This window comes from Sebastes umbrosus, chromosome 10 (genome assembly GCF_015220745.1).
Source record: "Sebastes umbrosus isolate fSebUmb1 chromosome 10, fSebUmb1.pri, whole genome shotgun sequence".
Classification (NCBI taxonomy): domain Eukaryota; kingdom Metazoa; phylum Chordata; class Actinopteri; order Perciformes; family Sebastidae; genus Sebastes; species Sebastes umbrosus.
In genome coordinates, this window is record NC_051278.1 from 18005436 (window position 1) to 18027735 (window position 22300).

Here is a 22300-nt window from a genome sequence, read left to right on the forward strand (position 1 = left end):
TGCCTATTATTTTTCTATCAGTCAACTAATTGGTTAATCAATCATTTAAGATGTAAAAATAACATAAAAGCCATATTCAAATGTCTTGCGTTGTTTTCCCAGTGTTCCGAAACCCCAAAACATTCAGTTTGCTATCATATGAGGCAAATAAAAGCTGCAAATTCTCACATTTGAGGACAAAATTGATTTAAACATTATAAAAATAGCTGCAGATTAATTCTATATCGATCATTTCATATTGCCTGTGGCCATTTCCTGTGATCAGTAATTACGAAGCACAGAACTATAACACCGAGGAGAAACAAAACCTGGACAAGGAAATATATTGAAAAGAAATCTTTTATATAGTACATGTGATTACACTTGAAGACACCCAACAGTAGATCTAATAATAAACCCGTCATTTATTCACGCTCTAAATACTTCTTCCTCAAATGTGATAATCATATGTTGCATCTCAGTGTAAAAAAATCATCATTCCTTACAAAGGTTTACATTTATGTCTAGCAATAATTCCAGAGGAATACAATATTATAATTTATTGTCATAGAGCATGACAATGGGAAACAGTGCTAATGTATTCTATTGCAAAACAAAGAAAAGGCAGTGAAGTGGACGTCAGCTGTATCTGCTCATACAGTATGTGCATGCTCGTCCTGCAGATGTCACTCACTGTCCCCTCCAGGTTAGTCAGCAACCAAATGCAAAAATAGAAAAAAGTCTCAAATGATGCGTCAAGAGTTTGCTCCAAAAAAAACTCGGTCAGATGAGTACAAGAAGGGAAGTATTAAAGAGTGTCTCTGCAGCAGTCTGTGGTGGCACTGTAAAAAACAGATGGCACGTAGCGAGCATGTGTGGTCGAGTGATGTTCATACATTCACAACAAGGCAGAGTTTCCACCGGTCGCTTTGCAACGCGTGTGCCTTCTCAGGTTCATCTCGGTTGTTAACTTGCCTCAGAAATGTGATAGATGGAAACAGTAAGACATGTTGTTGTTGTTTTTTTTTTGACAAAGAGCAGATGGGGAGCCATTCTCATGTGTCGGCACACCTCTCTTCAAGCCGCAGTGAGACAATCTGTCTTTTTTTCTTCAGGAAAAAACAAAAATTTTAAGTGATAATTGCCGCGGATTAGTTTATGTGCATATAAGTCTAGAAAGTGAATTTAAAAGGAGGCTCAGTGATAGCTATGATTGATGTTCAAAGTTATTAAAGGGGTCGTTCCAAGGTTTCATCAAGCCTGTCTGTCATATATTAAGCTGTTAGTGCTTTTAGTCCATCCAAAGATTGGCATACCTGAAGAATGAATTGCGAAAATGGGCCAGTTAAAGAGACTGTAAGTAACTTTTTACATGTATAAATCATTTTTTATTGCCAATGTGTGAACAGGTTGTAACCTAACCTAAAAATTGAGACCTTTCGTGACTTTCTGGGTTTCCTCTATCAGCCTGTAGACTGCTTTTAATGTGAAGAACCCGGGCCCGTTTATCTGGGAAAATCCAACGTATGTGACGTCATGCGGACTTGCGAGTGCCTTAGCCGTAGCCAGCGTTCGGTTAGATATGGAGTCCGCTAACGGCAACAAGCGACCAAGGAGGGTGAAAAGAGGAGATGTCACATGTCATCAATGCGTCATATCTTTAGGGTACAACACATGCGCAGTAAAATCTGGTCTGCACTTGCCGAAATTGAGCCAATCGCAACGCACGACCGCAGCTCCAGTTACACTGCCCATATGTTATACCCCAGAGCTCAAGACCCGTGTCCCAACCTCTTTCAATAGGCCTTGCAAACAACCAGCCTCCCACCACAACTCAGAGTCCAACACAAACTCTACGGAAGCACAATAAAGTTATATCTAGTGAAGTCCGTCTTGCAAAAACAGGAATGTGACCATCGTCGGAGGGGAAACTAGTGTTGTGGGAATATAGCAGAGCCAGTGTTAATAGGTGTCACTGTTAACAAGCAATTTCTGATTCTTACAGAGAGTCCCTTTAATAGTTTGAACTGCTAATGGACAGTTAAAAATATTATTCGAATGACAATTCATGTAAATACATGTATTACCTGTATTGCTCGGTAGATAAACCGTTTGCTCGTCTCGGGAACAGAAAAGGCGAGGCAAGCGCTTTATGGATGGACTGAAAGCACTCTTTGACAAACAAATCTGAACCATCTCACGCATTGAAAACAATAGAGAAACTGGTTTTAGATCTCTCGTGACTTAACTGTGGGCCTGAGCGGTGGGTGTCAGCGTTGACAGAGTGGAAGTCTAGCCCCGGGAAAGCGCATAACCACGGGGGGCCAATCAGCGTGGTCGAAAAAAGACCGGACCTCATCTCTCAGGATGAACAGGCATTGCGAAAGCGTCTTCATCTCAGATTGATCCTCAGGTGTCCAGACAGGTCCCTTCACACCAAGATGAGCCCACTGGGTCCACAGCTCCTCCAGGACATCCACGGTGTGAGACACAGCTATGTACAGTGCACGAAAGGCAGGTATTTGTCATTAAGTTTACACCTGAGGGACGCCACTGTGGGCCTCCCTTTTTTTGTTTTCAGGCATTCAGCATTTTAGGCATTCTTCTTTGGATCTTAAAGGTGTGTAAATGTGTACATGTTAAAAGACAACAAGTCCACGCGGTGTTAGGCCTGCCACGAAAAAAGCTGCTTTTTCTCAGAACTGAAAAATATCAGGCAAGTTGGCAAGTCTTCCCAGGCGCAAAGGATGCAGTGAATCCATGGAATGATTAAGAGGTAAAAGCAAAATTAATACATGACTCAGTCAGTTATACCTGATAATCTTTTGGGGGTTATAATTGATATTGTCCATGCACCAACTCTGATAACTTCTGAGTGGAATGGACGCCAAAAATGATATGTGCCTCCTGCATCTCCCCCCTTGACCGAAATGTTACTGATCAGAGGGCAGTCTAAAATACTTTTTTTCCATCCAGGGAGCGTCGTGAAAGAGAGGGCAGGTCCCCGACATCGACATTAAGAGGTTGTTAATGTGCCTCCCTCCCTGTGTCTGTGTGTGTTTGCATGGTAATATTTCATGGAGTCAATGTGCAAATGTTGTCATGGAGGGCCTGGATCTCCCTCTCCAGTTGAGGCTTGTGGTGGCGCCTGCCTCGCCGTTGCCCTCTGCTGGCTCGTCACGCTTCTTGCGCAGCTTCGTGCTGAGCTGGATGATGCACTGGTCCCAGTCCTCCGGTAACAGCAGCATGAGGAAGCCCAGGCAAATGATGAACACAGCAATGAGGCGCACTGTGTTGAAGTTAATTTCACATGTGTAGAGGTCCACCACTGTAAAAAATAAGGAGGATGTATTAGTATCAGCATATGAAGGAATTTGTAAACATAACGAGAATTGATCAGTATGCAAAGTGGAATGCAAGTTGTACATAAAATCACCAATTATACAATGAGAAGGAAACCAATTCTATCCTTCATCAAATATTGATGATACCTTTTGGGGGGATTTCAATGCCATCAATTATTTAATGGTGCAATGTGTAAGATTTGGCCAGAAGTTTAGTGCGCACATCTGGGCAAAGACAGGTGCGAGACAAAAAAATACTTAACTTTAGGGCACAAAGGAGGTCTGCACACTGTTAGGCTCCAAATAAATACTTTATTTCTCTTTATCTCTTTATCAAGGCAACGTTTCGATCTACAAGATCTTCCTCGGGCAAGTGTGAAAGAGAAAAACAGGCGTTTGTTGTAGAGAATTTTAGTTTAAAACAAAAAAGGAAGTAACATTATCGACAGAACGTGAAGAAGTAACAGTTTAGAAGTCTATGCGTTGTGTTGCGGAGATATCTACTGAAATGAGCATGCTAACCAGCTGGCCCCGGCCCGTGCTGCCTTGTAATAATACCACTTGTAAAACCGAGAGGCGATAGTGAGTCACTGTGGCGTCCAGTCTGCCCGCAGTTCAACATGAGAGGATGAAAACGTAGAGTTGCCCGAGGGGTTTGTCAATCACGTTGAAGGTACAGGGTCCATCTATGATTTGATTTTGTACGTTTTGTTTGTTTATTGGATTAAATCGAAAAGGGCAGAAATGAGAAACCGACTCGTAATTTAATTTCGTCCTCCCCACCGCTAGAAGATTACTGGATCAGCAAACTTTCTGTTGCTGCCGTTACGCATGTAAGACCCAGCACTGCTGACCCCGCTCTCCTCTACTTGTACACTACTTCTCCTCAAGTGAAGTAGCCCCCGGTTAGTTAACCATGCCCGGCAGCTGGATTCTCGCGATGTCACAAGATCAAGTGAGAATTGCAGGATCAGATGTCACATGAAAATCCTTCTTGTCAGGCTTCAGGTAATGCGTTTGTGTCCAGCCAGCCAGATACGGACCACGGGACCAATCAGCGTCCGGTGAGGAGCTACTGCAGCTACGGGCGTGGCTTAGGCATGTGAAACGTGGTGAGACCATGTGTCGTTGCATAACCATGCACCGACATGGAGAGGCGACTGTTCGTTCTGAACAACAATGGCGTCTCCTGAAGAGGTTAGCTGAAGGTTAGATGCTGAAATGCATGAAATTTCTTCATTGAAAGAAGAGCAAAGTATGGTGAAATGAGAGGTGAAATGCTGCCTCATATATGTTTGGAGCATGTGGCTACATCTTACACATTGCACCTTTTAATGGTGGCCAGATGTAAAAAGTTAGATCTGGGAGGAAAGCCAAGAGACTTACTGGCATTTACAGGAACACTTAGGACGATGCCAAGGGAGATTAATGTTGGGTACGTTATCGCAATGCCAAAGTTCACCAGGACGTTGAAAGCTGTAGGAAGAAGCACAATCGGAGCAGCAGCAGACTACACAGTAAGGGATGAGAAACCACAACACTTGCGAAATGATATTCATGGGTTGTATAATCGCTGCAGTATCGACATTGCTTCATATGTCGTGTTTCCGTACCAAACTGCAGGGCTGCGACCCCACAGAGGTAGAGCCAGGGGACGTCTGCGAGTGAGCCGATGTACTCCACGTGTGTAAAATACAGGATGACCGGCACAAAGCTGATGAAAACAAAGTTGGCGCTTCCAACGATGCTCAGAAAAAGTGCAGCCTCTCCAAATTTGGCACTGCCCAGGACCATCTTGAAGAGCACCTGAGGACAAACGGGGAGGAGAGTCGTGAATGCACAGAATCTGCCCCCTTAAGGAGTACTGGGATATTGCAGAAGGGGTGCACCTGCCAAGTACCTGGCATGTCTCTGGCACCGGGCCGCTGCTGTCTGTTTATCACATTAGGCAGCACAGACAGCAGGGCAGAGGAGACCAGAGCCACGTCAAAATATAGCTTTCTGTCCCGTAACCTCCTTGATCGGGACGTCGCAGCCCGAGGCCAGCAACCAAACACTCAAATATCACGCGCTTCTGTCAGCTGAGTGTTACATTTCACACTGTCTTCTGCCACCTGGTTACATAAGTAGAAGGGAACTCATCCAGGATTTCTTACATAAGACTATTCATACATATGTTTTTACATTTTATGTTCCACTGCCAATGAAGGTGTCACTACAAGGGAGGGTTATGGGAGGACACAAGCTCAGTTATGTTCTCTACAATTGATCAAATGCAAACAGATACCTTGTAGAGCGCTGACATCGAAGCAGAGGCCACGACCAAAGTAATGCCGATGACCGAGTGGCTGTGGAATCCATCCGCATAGGTCATCATTACAATGCCTGCTATGGCCAAGATAGCAGCTACTATCTGTAGAGACAGAGAGAGAGAGAGGAGGAGGAACATCAGCGAATGACGGATGGACGACCCGCTGCTTCTCAGTGAGGTGATAAAGACGCTCCAGCCTTCACTGCTGTGTACAGACACAGCAGGCACACATGGCACATTGTTTGTCACTGCTGAAGCATCACAGTACAAGGTTTGTTATGTTCTAATTAATACGAGGGTTTTGTTTCATAGTCAGCAGACTGCTCATCTTGTATTTACAGTTTCTCACATACAGGCAAACACAAACACATACACACACTCAATGATGGAATATAACTTACTATATTCACTCAAGTACTGTACTTAATTTCCATTAGATGCTACTTTATATGTCTACTCCATTACATTTCAGAAGGAAATATTGTTCTTTTTACTGCACTACATTTATTTATTTATTTAGCTAGTTAGTTCACATTTTAAGATTTTACATTTCGGTCCAAGGTTTCTATTAAAGGGGAGTTTGTCGCTCCGTGGGATCTCTTGTTGGGTCTCTAAATTATAGAGTATACGGTATAGACCTGCTCTATATGATAAGCGTCTTGAGATAACTTCTGTTATGATTTGACACTATATAAAAATGAATTGAATTGAACATACAAAAATACCTATTAATACATATTATAAGCTAAAAAAATACAAGATTTAACTATTGGTTTCCGAGCTCTTTTGCTTGTGACCCCTTACACAAAATGAGTTGTTGGCTGTTCCACCGAAGAGACAATTCCCCTTTAAACTGCTCATATGGGTTAATTTAAATAACTGTTTGAGGCCCAAAGAAGTAAAACTCTCCAATATTTCACAAAAAAAATCAAAGATTGGATAAAGTTAAAAAATAAAAAAAATAAAATAAAATTAATACATTTGTGTATCAGAACTTTGCTTATTCGTCTTTCCTCTCCCATTAAATTATCTGACAACAGTTCAGATTTATCTGAGGTAATAAGTAATATAATAATTTTATGTAAAACCAGTACTTTTACTGTAATACTTTAAGTAAATCTAGCTGATAGTATTCTGTACGTTTACTTATATGGTTTTAAATGCAGGACTTGTACTTGTAATGGAGTATTTTTACATTAATGTTTTGGTATTTTTACTTGAGTAAAGGATCTGAGCACATCTTCCACGACTGTATGACACACTCCAAATGAAACCAGCTCTCAGATTCACAACGCAAGTGTTTCCAACACAGGACAGGCAGCCTCTACAGTGTTGGCTTAATTGTCTGACATTGATTTTCGTTACACTGCCATCATGTTTACAAACCGAATACCCCCCTTCGATTCCCCACTTCTCACACCCACTCCCACTCGCTGCCTCTGGGATTATCACAGCTTCAAAACGTCACCAAACCATCTGTTTCATCCCGCTTTCAATCAGCCTTAAAGATTCTGAACCAAGATCTTCCATCTATGCTTTGTTACACTTCCAACATTTGTCTTTGCTCTATGTTTGAGTGCATATGTGTGTGTGCGAGTGTGTTGAAGAGCAGCGATGGGGACACGGTGCAGTCCAGCTGAGTGGATTAAGCTCTGCATTAAAGAGGTGTCAGGAAGATAAATGAACCGTGTGTTTTTGCTCGGCCAGAGCCCTTGGGCACCTTTGGCAAAATGGTTCTTTCTGCACTGCAGGCTGCCTGTCAGTCACAGCTACACCTTTCTTTACGCATTTCTTGTGATGGACTGTTTGCTTACAAGGTCAGCGACCCTGCACGTGTCGGTGGTTTAGTTTCTTGAGATGTTTCAGCACAATGTGAGAGTCAGAGGAGGACAGACATCACAAAACCTGCACATTTATGCGATTAAAGTGTTATTGCTGCAGTATGCGGATGTGGATTGAGCTGTATCTGACTCCCCTTTACAGTTGATGAATCCAAATGCACAGCTCAGCTAAAAGGCTCTTCAATTCATTTCACGACCTTCTAACCTGTGCGGTCCGTTCTGATTTTACCACCATCTTTTTATGTACACAATATCCCTGAAACAACCCGCATCACTGTTTAACTAGGATGATTTAGCATCCCCCATCTTTCTCCCTCCCCTCCTTCACTTTCATGACAAACTCGTCCAAGATCCCCTGCATTGCTGCAGACATCCAAAACACTGCAATCCCCACCACCAAGCCAGAGAGAGAGAGAGAGAGAGAGAGGGAAGCTGGGGGTGTGAAAGAGAGAGAGAAGCAGCATTATTACAGTATTTGTCTCTTACCGAGGCCTTTCATCGCAGATAATGTGGGTGGGGAGTTGGGGCATTCATGCACGAGGGAGAATTGGGGCGGTTGTGAGTGTGTGATAGAGAAAAAAAAGGGGGAAAGCCATTCTGCAGAGTGCAGGCCGGCTGCAGATATGAAAGCATCTGAGGAGGAGTGCAGTGGGAGGAGGAGAGCGGGAGATACCTCATTTTCACAAAGCTAAACCCTCACTGCTCTGCTTCTCCGTCTTCATCCGGATAAAATCAGGGACAAACACGCACAGACACACACCAGGAAGCACGTTTGAATGACACAGTGATCACTGGTGGGAAATCACGCTGTCGAGCAGGTAACCAGCTCTCTGCAGCTCGCACATTCAGCTGCAAATTCAGTCAGAGCAACACATCATGTTTTTATTCCTTTGGAAGTTACACAGAGTTTTTGTCATTATGAGTGAAGAACACAATAGAGGACATACAGTGCATAGACACCAGGAGTCAGGACACTTTACAATTCAAATCCACACTTGACCGTAAGTGCTTAGAAGAAAGAGTGGACTTCTTTCTCTCCACCAAAGCAAAGATACACACAATAAGAAGCCTAAAGGCAAGTCAAGGTCATGTTGTTATCTTCAATATAGAGTACTACAGGAATGAGTCCTAAAAACGTTTTGTACTACGACATAAAATAGGTCAGTAAATACCCCACTCGTAAATTTTGAAGCCTTTAGATGTCTTAAAAAAGGCGGTTGCCAATAAGTGGCTAAATGAGACTACTAAACGTCATCATACCGACTCGTCCACCTTCACAGCCTCGTTGTGTATACTCACACTCATGCGATTGTGGTGTAGTTTGTTTATAGCCTAACGTTAGCTTTTTACTTCTGGCGACTGCATTTACACTTCAAATATCATAAAAGTGGTGTTCATTTGTGAAGATTATCTTGCTGAACAAAATGTGTAAGTATCATAAATGTGTGTTTGCCACAGAGCTTATTTTCTGCAATAATCCAAAACCTAAAGGAAAAATCCCATTGGCTTTTTGTCAAGGGAACCCAGGGCGATGCTAACTTCCTGGTTGGCCTACAAAAATACGTCATCCCTGGAGCACTCTATATAGCAAGCCTTTGCCTGACAAATTGGTAAGTTACTATATTGTCTTATCATAGCTATAATGCAAATAGAAAGAGAAGCACTGACACGTAACATTGACAAAAATAATCAGCATTTTTGTCTTTTTCAAGTGGATGGTCACAAGATAAACCTGAGGAGTAGCGAGGTCAGGAAAGCTGAACAAACATACCTCTGTAACACAAAGCTATAGATTTGTTTTTATTTTTCTCTATCCTTGACTTGGTTCTTGTGAAAAACAGCATACTTTTACCTCTTTGGGGCTCTGAACATGATCAAATTGAGTCAGTCTGGGAAGGAAAAATCTGGCACTACTCATAAATCAGATTTTCTTTTTTTTTCTTACTTTAAATAATTGCTCTGAATAAAGATATTGGAGTCAGCCTCAAAAGTGCAGTACTGGTCAAGCTCTTATCTTAACTGAATTTATTCAGTTTGAGACTGGTATTCAAGATAAAACGAGGATGATCAAACATTCAATTAAAAGATAATATCAGAACCAAAAGCTACAATGATAATATATGTAACCTTATGCAAGCAGACGTATAAGCACATGTTGCAAAATGTAAATAATGGGAATTTTGTGTATTATTATTTGATATGAAATCGTAGCAATTACTTTATACAAATGACTTTCTTTTAACAATTGCTTGTTTTGTTTGTTATTATGTTGTCTACTACAAGTGAAAGTTGCCACAGTTGTGTAGCCTTGAGGGCAAATCATTGTTTTAATATCCACCTTGCTTTTTGTGACCTGTGCTTGAATCAGACTCTTATTTATTAAAGATGCAGCGGGGAACATACTGTCATGTTCACTACTGTTAGTCTAGGAGTTCCTTTTGTTTCCTATGTTTCCCTGTCCTTTTGTCTCTTGTGTGTTTTCCCCTGGTTTGTCTAGTTTGTCAGTGTGTCGGGAGGTGTGGCCTTCCTCCTCCTCCTACTCCTCTGGGCGGGCTCGGCTGGAGCAGCTGCCACCAATCATCATCACCTGCAGTATATATACCCCGGTTTTCCTGCTACTCGTCGCCAGATCGTTCCGTCGCCCTCAGTGGTATTGAACTTAATCAGGCTCCCGAGTATTTTTGCTCTTGTTTTTGATGTTGCTCTCTTGTTGGAATTGTTTGGACTTACCTCGTGTTTTTCTTGCTCTGTGCTCAGGTCTGTCACCTGCCAGCTGTGGCTGCTCCCCACCTGCCTGCTCACTCCTGCACTCTGCTCATTGGATTAATTTGGAACCTTTTTGGAATAAATATTCTTTTTGTTCTACCTTTAAAACTCTCGTTTTGTGTGCTGCATTTGAGTCCACGTTTTTGGGAACTACTCATAACACATTTTCCCTCAGGAAGTGATAAACTGTAGATAACAACACTCACACGCACACACATTTTTCCCCGCCATTTTACAAATAGATACAGTTTAAGAGAGGGTAACCTAGACAGAATATCATTAAGTCATATGTCATTGTAAAGCTTAGATTATAATCTATCCACCAGTCACATTGTCATGACACTGAGGTCAACAGAATTTGGCCTTTGACCTCAATGCTGCAATAGGGCAAATTCTGAATGAGAGTGCCTTCCTGAGAGTCGTCACTCTCAGGAAGTGACGACTCCAACCGGCAAGGAGGCTCACAGGAAGTGATGACATAAATTATTGCTCAGTGTGTCAATCAATCAATCAATCAATCAATCAATCAATCAAAACTTTTTTACAGACACAGGGTCCAGATGAAAGGCATTACATATAGCCTAATACATGACATACAAAAGCATAATAAAAACTGGTTTAACTAGAATATAAATCAGTGTCCTACAAAGAGACAACTGTATCAATGTCTCCACAGTTTGATAAGGCCAAGAGGATTTCATTGTTAGAGTCATTAATCCGGCAAATAAATGTATACATGAGCTTGTAGAGTATTGACTCCTGCAGCCACAAACATTTCACTTGCACCACACCATCAAGGTCTCTTCAGCAATATTCTCCCAGCGTCATTATAATGTACTTGAAGTCTCTGTAAGCTTGCTTTTCTGTAGTTTGACCACAAATGTGCAGTATAGACTGATGTACAATATGCTCTGAACAGAGACATCTTCACTCCATCTGTACGTGCGCAAAACTTATGTAAGAGCGTGTTTGCTTCTGCATACATTATGCGGCGTTGCCTATAAATATCTTCATCATTTGTTCTGTAATGAAATGTCCAATATCAGACAAGATAAAATCAGGACATTTGAGACATTTGTCCTCTTTAGTTCTACAGATCAACACCCTTACTTGCATTGCATTTAATATCATGTTCCACACCATAGACAGAACATACAGTAAGGAGCTGCTGAAGACCAGCGCTAGATGGAGTCAGGACCACAAGATCATCTGTGTACATGATATGGTTCACTAGAGTATTACCAATCATGCACCCAGTATTACAGGCTTTCAATTGCTTGGACAGATCATCAATATAAAGATTAAAAAGAACTGGGGACAAAATCCAACATTGTCTGACACCACTGCTAAGCGCAAATGTGGCTGAGACCCTATTGCTCCATTTTACTCTAATCAGAGTATGACTTGAGTTTAATAAACTAAAGCAGAAGGAATTAAGGAAAATGCTGGTCACGTTGCTGTGTGGTAACTTTTAGACAGCTGAATGTATAGTAAATTAATCTTTAAGGATTCATTAATGGGATTTTTGAGTGATATTATTTCCAGATCTAGTAAAATATGTTAATTTAAAAGAGTATAATCAAATGTTGTCCTGCTTATGCAAGTCGCTGATGGACATATGACGGAAGAGCCGAGGATCCACAGCGGGTGTGCAGATGGAGGAGCGTCTCACTAGTCAAGAGGACTGATTCACTCCACAATCTTCCTCACATCTTTCAGATAAGCTCTGTGATCACCACACTTCATTTAAAGGGATAAAACACACTTCCCGTGAAGATGAACATTGGTTTTAGTTGATTTGGTTTGTTATTTTCTCAGAGCTACAGGTGTTCTGCTGTTTTCCTTCCTCTACTCTTCCTTGAAAAGTACCTAGGTTAAGCGCTTGTGCATACAGTATATCCTTCCATAGTGTGTTAAGGAAGTGCTTACACAAACACACATACACAGGCAGATGTACTCACCCTGACCCCCATGAAGCGGTCTCTAAGTACAATCCAAGACAGCAGGAAGACGAAGGCCTTGTTACAACAGAAGAGTGCTGACACGTCTGTTGTGTTGATCTTCCTGAGGGCCTGCAGGTACAGGTAGTTGGTGAGGATCCACAGCAGGCCAAAGGGAGCTACCTTGGTGAAAAACACCTTGGGTGTGAGCCCGTCGTCCCCGAAAAACCTACAGCACTCCCTGTGCAGAGACATGATGCAGAGCACAGTGTTAGCAAATTGAAAAATGTGGTGTAACTAATTTAAGAGTTGATAAATGTTGTCACGGTCTGGGACTTTCAATCAATATTTATGCAACACAAACAGCTCTGTCTGAACAAATGAGACCAGAGAGACTCTAATCAGTGATGAGTGTGTGAAGTAATTCCCATATTAACAGTTGTCTAAATGAACATTGTATCGCAGTGCATGTGGGACCAAGAAAAATAAGTAAATATTTACGAATGCAATCAGATCTGCCACAAGGCATTAAAGTTAAATATTTCTGAGCCGTCTCCATTAATGAAACTAAACTATTTATTTCCTCCTCAGGTTTTTTTAAATGATTTGTCTTTGGCTCCAACATGTCAATATCTTATAAATACACTAGGGACACAAATAACGGGTACTTATTTATAGAGCTGGAATGATTAATTGATTAGTTTATAACTATTAAACGCATTGCATTTGCCAACTATTTTGATAAATCAATTAATCGGTATGAGTCATTTAAAAAAAAAAAAAAAAAGTCAAATTCTCTGTTTCCAGCTTCTTAAATGTGAATATTTTCTGGTTTCTTTACTCCTCTATGACAGTAAACTGAATATCTTTGAGTTGTGGACAAAACAAGACATTTGATGACGTCATCTTGGGCTCCATTTTCTGACATTTTGTAGACCAAACAACAAATCGATTAATCGAGAAAATAAGTGACGGATTAATCGACAATGAAAATAATCGTTAGTTGCAGCCCTACTTATGTATATGTTGAATATCTGTGGAAAGTTTGTGATGACTCATTATATAATAAATCATATTCAGCTCAGTCTTATCGGACATACTTTGGAAGCAAAACTGAAACTGTTAAACGACGATGAAGAGTCTGGTGACATTTTGTTATCTTGAAGAAGTGATTCAACTTCAAGGGCGGTATGAAGCTGAGTCATACTATAGATGCTTTTCAGTGGATATTGTCACTAAATTCCAGCTCAAGTCTGGATTTGTTCCCTCTCTAAAAGAGTATCTAACTACACAAGAAGCTGTAGGTCCTTAAATAAAAGCAGAGAGCCTGAAGCTGTTAGCCTGACAGTCAATGTGTCTCACACTATGTAACCTGAGAGAGGAACCAAAGCACTATCTATCTGTATCAAAATACTTCATCCTGTTTAGAAATGCTCTACTCAATAAGGTGTTAAGTTGCATCACATTGCTGTGATGCCAAGAAAAACTACACCCCCCTCTCCACTGAGTCAAAATATAACATTAGTGTATTTTGGAGATACTGGCATTTTGCTTGCGCTCTTAAGTTACACCGTTTACTCTGAATGCTGCTGGCCTTGTGAAAGTGATGAAGCAGCAATAGCTGAGGAGTGACAGGTAGCACATTTGTCAGTTTCCTGCTGGATACCGAGGAGCAGCGTTATTATGAATCAGCTCCAGAGAGCTGAGTCAGCACTAAAAACGCACCTCCTTTCATAAACAATCTGGTTCAGTGACAATCATGTTAGAGTCTATCATCATTTCATTACAGACACTGGATACACCACCTTCAAATCCAAACCACTGACAGTTTGTGGTTTGTTTCCGCTAAACTGCTGCACTTGTGAGACCTGTAATCTGAATTGATTTTAGAAAGACTTCCAACTCTCTACAACTGTGCTGAGGAAGGTGTTGTTGTGGAAGCAGATTTTAAACAATCAAGCAGCTCATGAAGTCAACAGTTACACTTTAAAGGCACTGTGTTTAAAATAAAAAGATTTATATCAAAATATATTCTATATGTTATTAAAAAATCCTAACTCAGGGTCGATCTCAGTGGGCACCCACCGGGTTGGAAAAGTGAACCCAATGCAGAAGTGCCTTAAAATTGCATTCTCTCTAATGGCCAGCAGGGGGCGACTCCTCTGGTTGCAAAAAGACGTCTGATTGTATAAAAGTCTATGAGAAAATGAAGCTACTTCTCACTTGATTTATTACCTCAGTAAAGTTGTAAACATGAGTTTATGGTCTCAATTGCGGGTTTCAAGTCTTCTTCAATACAGCATGATGTTCATTTAGTAAATTATGGTCCCATTTAGAGTCAAATAGACCATAAAGCAGGGTATGCTTTAGGGCGTGGCTACCTTGTGATTGACAGGTCGCTACCATGACGTTGTCTGGTCTGGGTGTTGTTTTTGTCTTACAACTTTAACCCTTTCACAGAGTGTTTTCAGTTCATGAAAGTTAATTATTGCATTTTTGGTTGCCTGAAAATGTCTCATTCAGCATTCGGTTGTACTTAGCTCCACCCTCTGGTGTCACTTCTGGTTGCAAAAAAACAAGATGGTATTTACAGTCTATGGTCAGACAACATCTTGCCAGTTAAGTAACTCAACTGAGCAAGCTCCAAGCCTGCAATATTGAGAGCTAAGAAAAAAAGCTAGTAAGTGGACCTTAAGTTAATATCACCCACAGTCAAGAATGACATTTAATGCTTTACTCATCCACAGTAATTGTTATTTTAGGATCGCTGCTGTCCGGTGAAAAACTCTAACATGCAAATCTTTCAGGAACTAAGAAAACACATCCTTGCTTTCACCCTGACAACTTTTAAAATGTGTTTCATAATAACCACGCAGAGTCAAACCCTCTTAAACTACAGTAAAGAGAATCCTGGACCCCTCATATTGAAGTCATAGAATGTGCAGATTTTATGACAGTTGCAATATGTCAAGTCAATCTCAAAAGGTGATGCAGAGATGAAGTGTAATGAAGAGCTTCTGCCTCATACAGTGAGAATCCTCTCCACTCATATCTATGAGGAGAGACGCCAGCTATTACCAATGACAGGTCTTTGCCTCTATTTGGTCTCTGATTTATATAAAGAGACAGGACATCTATTACAGATGTCAACTCTTGGTCGCTGCAATTTGAATGAACACAAAGGAAACAGGTTGTTTGATATTCTATTCGCAGCACTTCAGCTCCGGCCGAGGAGTGGGAGCCCCAGAACCTTGTGTAAGCCCTCCAAGAGGAAGAGCTACATCTCAGAGGTGCATCAGAAATACAGAGCCAAACCGCCCCCATATACTTCCACCCTTTTTGTCTCTTTGTGCTAAAGTAGCACAGGAGGTAGCAGAGATAAGACTTTTGTCTAAAGACCATGATGAATGGACTGTTTCAAGTGTGAAAGCACCTCTAACACACGTAGGATTACCTTCTTTTTGTTTGCTGCAGCAGCATAACTAAAGATGGTATAGGGCTATTTTTGGAAATCAAATATGAACAGAGAGTGATTGTGCATAACTAACGAGGCAGCAAACATGGAAGGTAAACAACTCTGTTCATTCAATGAGATGATCAATTATGAGCTGGCTTGTCTTGCGATCCTTTTTGGGGATCTCGACCCCGGCTTTGGAACCACTGCATTCATATATGTACCGCAAGGCTTTTCAACAACCTCCACAGGATGGGCCTGAGCATTTCAGCTGTAGGTTTTATCTGTACAAAGAAGAATAGTGAGACTATTTGTTATGAACTTTCCACAAAATGATTTCTAATGACTGCATTGCATTGCCCACTGAGGCTGCTGCTGCTGATGGGAAGACTGCTTTCTTTTCTATGATGTGAAATTAAAGTCAGTGCATCATCGATGAGAGTAGAAAAGAAAACAATTCCCTTTGACTGTAGTTGACTTCACATGCACGATTGATATATTTTCTGTTAGTCATTTCTGTTGTAGCTGCAGAAGAAATATTTGTGTGTTGTGTGTATTTGGCTTGTTAGCCATGAAAATAAGAAAAACACACTTTTAGCAATGAAACTTATTTTTATTTAAGTGTTTGAGGGTGGATAGGATGCACTGTTAAAGGTGCTCTATACATTATCCAGAGCATTAATATAGCAGCAAACAACTATTTGCTATAAAGATATAGAGGAGTAATGTCTACCTCAGCAGAGAATGAAGTAGAACACTGAATAAGACATTTTCAGGTGACCAAAAAGGTTTTAATTGTGTTGTTTAAATAAATGTTTACAATGTTTACTGAGGTAATAAATCAAGTGAGAATTAGGGTCATTTTCTCATAGACTTCTATACAATCAGACTTCTTTTTGCAACCAGAGGAGTCGCCCCCTGCTGGCTTTTAGAGAAAATGCAAGTTTAAGGCTCCTCTGCATTGGCTTCATTTTTCAGACCCAGAGGTTGCCCTCTGGTTGAGAGCTGTGCAGAGGCAATATAAATGTTCCCAATTTCACATTTAGCACCTTTAAGTAGACCCCTTTCGATGAAATTCATGTTACTCTCCCCCCTAAAAATGGTATATTGATGCATTGTCAGCATTATTACAGTACAACATTGTTCAGGGAACTGAGATACAGTTGCGACGTTGCATTTGATTGCTTTTGATCCCATTCTAAATTTTGAGCTCCACATGAAATATCTGGTTCAGTCTTGTTTTTCCAACAAAGGAACATTGCGAAAACCAGACCCTTACTTGAAGATTTGGAAAAAGTCAGCCATGCTTTTATTACGTCACATCTCGACTACCGTAACACTTTGTTCATCTCAACTCCAAGTGGTCCAGGAACTCTGCAGCGAGGCTTTTTGACGAAACAAAAACCTCTTTAGCTTCTCTCCACTGACCCCTGTGAGTTTTAAGATTGATTTTTAAATTTTACTTTTAGCTGTTGAGACCTCTGACCACTGGCAGGAGCCTCCTGTCTTCAGAGCGGGGACATCTGGCTGCTCCAAGGTCAAGGAAGGTGTTTGTGCTTCTGCTGTTGTTGCTCCTTGACCCTGGAACAGCCTCCCGCAACGTCTAAGAGAAGCCAAATCAAAAGGTAGGTTATACACTTTTTTCTCTCCTTGCTTTATATGTTATCTCTATTTAAAAACTGATATGTTCGTAATGTTTACTTGCTTGCTTGTATTCAGTACAGAGTCTTCTCACCTGAATCTCTGTCTGGGCGTCTGCCTCTCTGGACTCTTGCACAGGTGGCCAATGTAGTAGAGGGGGAAGAAGAGGCTGTTCCAGGAGGTGGCGAACCAGGTAAGGGTGAAGGGGGCGTCAAACTGCTTGAAGGTCAGCTTGGCCAGCTGTGTGGAGCCCGCCCAGGAGGAGCACACGCACATAACCATGGCTACTCCCCACAGGGCCTTCTGCACCTGTACGGTTGTTACTCTGATGCAGCAGTGGAGCCGCCGCTTGTTGGTGCCGGACTCCGCTCCGGCCGCAGCACCAGCCGTCTGTGCATCTGTGGTGCCCACCACATTCTCCCTGATGCGGTCTTCTCCTGCAGATGAACACATACATGTAAGATTGACAGCTAAACACACTGATACTGCAAATTTGTGCTATGATCAGAAATATTTGTTTCAATATTTCAAGCACACTTTTAACTAAAAACAGACACCCGACTCGACTGTTATCAGGCCATTAAATAGGCGTTATTAGTCACTTTAAGCATAAATGTGGGTCAATAGGGGCATACTACGCCTACTACGTTGCAAAAGTGAGAGTAAAACTTAAAAGCAACACGTAAAACCGAATGAAACATTACGTTTTGAACACAAACAAAAAGGCTTCTTTAGGTTTAGGCAAAAAAAAGCCCACATGCTTAAGTTTAAGGAAAAATATCTGTGTTTTGGGTTAAAATAAGTACAAACACAACTACACATTGTTGGTTTCACACAGGATGTAAACCCCAGTCCCCTGGGTTTTGTGTCTCGTCCATCGTCCCAACCTCCATCACGTATGGAGTTTCATGCCATACTACAGCGCCTGACTTCCACTTCTGCTCCTGTCATAATTACTGCAGTCACTAGAGGTCGCTGTCATGCTCTTTTATACCTTCTTTTGGTGATGTGAATAGATGATAAAACCTACTAGTGGGTGTAGTAGGCCCGTATTGACCCACATCTATGGGGCTTATAGCGACTGATAACGCCTATTTCATAGCATGACAACAGTCTAATCGGCTGAAACAGAAATATATTATTTATCTATGTAATTACTGTATTTCTACAAGTTCTGATGTCGTTTAGAAAATATAGTTTAGCATTATACATGTACATATATTAATTATGTGATTATCTTTTGCTGTAAATCTGAACTAAGAGCTTATATAGGACACTCTTTTTCTCTGTGTGAATGACTTCAGGTCACCCATGTCTTCTTCCAGCTAAAGATAGCTTCTTTCACAGTTTAATTGAACTTGAAGGTAATCAATCAGACATCTGAGTTAAAAATGTGGTGATCGAGTGTGACAGGCTGCAGCCAAACAGAGGACAAAAGAGGGCAGATCTGATATCCAATCCAAGGCGACCTGTTCTCCACCTCGTGAGTTACAATGACGTGTGTGTGTGTTTGTGTGTGTTTGCCCGAACGCCCTGAGACCCACACAGCACTGTTTAACTTTGCCATTGCTCCCGTCAGAACCTGATAGCCTCCGTACTTCTTCAATAATGTGTGAATTGAGGCAAAGTGTTGACATGCTGTTTTCTGTCCCAGTCTCACCCTCTCTGTGCTTCAAAACTGATGTTGACTTACCAAGGTCATGTTGTTTGTTACCTCGACTCACTGAAGTTACTTTGTTTACTGTCTCCTCTAAACAATTCAGTTATGGCTGTATAATCATGTGCGGAAGCATAAAAGCTCAGAAGCTCAAACAGCAACATAACCAGAGATATATTATTCACAAAGCAGATCTTCATTCACTCAGCCTCCCTTTATCTCTCAGTGACATTGTGAACAAGAACACCACCAGTAGAGTAAATAAATCATTTTACTTGTATTTGAGCCAAACAAAGCCTTTAGCTACATTATACTTTCACCACAGAGAACAAAACTACAAGACCACAACTTTACAATCAGGGCAGTGAGGGGACACTCAGCAGTGTTGTAGACAAGACCACCTAATCCAAGACCAAGTCATGACCAAGACCAGAGTGTATCGAGACCGAGACAAGAACAAAACTTGCACAGACAATTGAGTGATATCGCCACAGTTGTAGTCTTGAAATAAAATTCCTCAAGTCCTCTTTGTCCGAGACCGAGACAAGACCGAGTAAAAAATGTGGTCCATTCCGAGACAAGGTCGAGACTTTCAAAAAGTGGTCTTGAGACCGGTCTCAAGAAACAAGATCGATCTTGAGTACTACAACACTGCCACATAGTAAACAACCCTGCATCAGCTCTGTTTCATAACAGCTTGTAATATATGCACCATGCATCTTCTGTAGCGTCCTGCCCTCCAACATGTTAAAACTGAAGGGATCTCCCTAATGGTGCTTCTAGAGGTAATGATGTGCCCCAGGGAGTCTTTTGCAGATTCATCTGCACTGTACACTGCTTACTGGAATACAGAACGCACTTCAAATGGCCGCAGCGAGCCAAACATAAATCTAACTTAAGTTGGGGTTCTGTGTGAAAATTATTATTGTACAGCATCAACAGGACTCTATCATATAATTTCAGTTGTCCTGCGTCAGTTCATTGCCGTATACGTAACATTGATGACACTGTCTGACTTCATGTTAATGTGATCAGTCAAAGGGACACCTATCGTCTCATATATGCAGCTTGCTACATATATTACAAAGAGCTGTATACGAGGGCATCCATCATGCTCGACGAGACAGTTCATTCTTCCTGGAAGAGCTGCCTCTGACCTTGCCAGGTGGTCTCATCGTATCGCAGATTAACATCCCTGATGACTATCGCCTCCCATGCTAATGCCCCGGCTTCCCCACGCTCTCTGCTGAATGCACAAGAGATTCTTATTTCTGTTTATCTGCTGTGAAAATGTGATGCAATTAAGATGAAATTATGCTGCATTATTTGGGGATCCTGAACAATGCTTCCTGCTTCGGAAAAAAAAAAAAAAGCACTTGACAGCTCCGACAGTACTGAGGCAAATTTGGCAGCAATGAAAGATGATTCAAGATCATTGTCTGTTCTTGCAATGAACTGATGAATCAGCAAAGAACCCCAAAAAAAAGAAGAGACAGGCACACGTGGATGTCTGTCAAAGTCTTGGGCACAAGGGTGAGAATTAAGTTTCTCTATTCTGAGCTCCAAGCCTCTTTGTCTTCTTCTGAAGGTCATCTCTTGTTTACGGCGCCCAGTGTTTGTCCTTCCTGGGCCTCCATCCCACATCCCGTGGCCCTGGCCGCTGCTCTGTACTGCAGCACAGTTTAATCTTCCAAATGCAGTGATGGGCCAAACCAATCATCCCCCAGAGAGGCACTGGCGCCCAGCTAAGCATATCCAGCTCTGACGCATGTGATCACACTTTGTGAAGTGTCATGACAACATCAAGTGTCCTGTCACGGTCTTCAATTAAGCTGTTACCGTAAATCTAGTACGCTAAGTGAAAAACAGTTGTATAAATTATTAATTAAAGCTTCTATGATTTAATGCTGAGGCATCAATGTATACTCATTTGTTCCGCACTAACTTGAAGGCAATGCACTTCTCTCTTAAGCCTGACGGTGACTAATGATACTGTATCAACCTTGACTGCCGGTGATGAACAATATGGAGCATTGCTGAACTCATCAGAGTGAAAGAGCTCGGTCAGTAGAGTGGCTGAGTGAGATAGAAGGGCTCCTCCGCTAATGACATTTGAAGTCATTATTACCATGACTGAAACGCCCAGAAAGAGTCTCCTTCTGTAACTGCTAAACGATTAACTGAAAGCCCTTAACCATGTCAGTTAGTAATCAAACGTCAACTGTCAAGGTCGGACATGACTGCAGTAAAAAAACACCCTGCAGTGCAATGTTTGGTTGATTTAGGGGGTGTCGCTGTACCAGTATTGACGATAACTGTGATATTTAAAAATTAAATATTGATATTGTGTTAAAAATACAACATAAATACAGAAAAATACACATGATAATATTGTGTAAGTAATCCAGCACCTCTTAAATCATTTTATATACAAAATTTTGGTTACAGACTCTCTCTCCACCTCCTCGTATGTTGAGTAATGAAAAAGAAAAAGAGACAAAACACAATAAACAAAGTCAAAGATGAATTTCCCTGATAGCATTATTATAAATATTTTCTATAGATATCTCGATGATATCGTTATCGTGAATTCTTTCGGCCTCGATAATCGTGTAGTGAAACTCTGATATTGTGAAAGCCCTAGTTTGATTATATATTTATAATATCTCATAATTAATCTCAGCCTTTTTCATACTAGATTAGGTGTAGTTGCAGATTACCCGTCTTATCAAAGATGCTTAATTTAACACTCGATGAAAATATCTCCACTCATTCAACACATTCTGTGTCCAAATGTGCTTAACTGAACCTAACAGGCATCTGTGAAATCACTGGAGACAGGAAGAAAGCGTCTGGCATCCTTGTAGGGCCGGCTTTGGATCCACTCTGACAGCTGTATATATCTTCTCCTACTCAAACGCATCCATCCAAACCACTCAGGCATACTATAACACCATGGAATTCAATATGCACAGGTGCAGATGGTCTCAAGAGGAGAGAAAGTGTTATAAGAAGATTTTACTATGACACTTAAAGCATTTATTGACAGAGAAGGGTAATATTTCAGCACTGCTGGGTCTTTATCACAGCAAAGTGTCCAATACATTTCTCCCTAATTAACATTTTAGGAGAAAAATCCACTTGTTCTGTGCGACATCTCTCCAACTGTGTGAAAATCTGTTGACGGATCAGTCTCTTTACCACTAAAGGCACGCAAATCAATCTTTAGTTTATATGCTCATTTGTCTGCCACTAGTGTTTTAGTACACTGAGCATCTCATAGGGAGGGTATTGAATGTACATCCTACATCCAGTAGGGTTGAAGCACTCTGATTTGATTCATCAGGCCAGTTTTCCAGTTCTCCAT

The 22300-nt window shown here is 41.3% G+C and overlaps 1 protein-coding gene across 2 annotated transcripts in view; it reads right to left on the reverse strand.

Annotated features, from left to right (window-relative positions):
* Positions 1-321: 321 nt before the first annotated feature.
* slc35f3b (solute carrier family 35 member F3b) overlaps positions 322-22300 on the reverse strand; it is a 71302-nt gene continuing 49323 nt past the window's right edge. Inside the window, exons 3-8 of one of the 2 annotated variants that reach the window (XM_037783153.1) lie at positions 17371-17713; positions 12203-12422; positions 5611-5736; positions 4937-5129; positions 4710-4799; positions 322-3307 (exon numbers count right to left, since the gene is read on the reverse strand). In XM_037783153.1, the coding sequence (XP_037639081.1) occupies positions 3063-3307; positions 4710-4799; positions 4937-5129; positions 5611-5736; positions 12203-12422; positions 17371-17713 (1217 nt within the window). In that variant the 3' untranslated portion in view covers positions 322-3062. The remainder of the gene's footprint in view (positions 3308-4709; positions 4800-4936; positions 5130-5610; positions 5737-12202; positions 12423-17370; positions 17714-22300) is intronic. The other variant, XM_037783154.1, reaches the window with a different exon arrangement.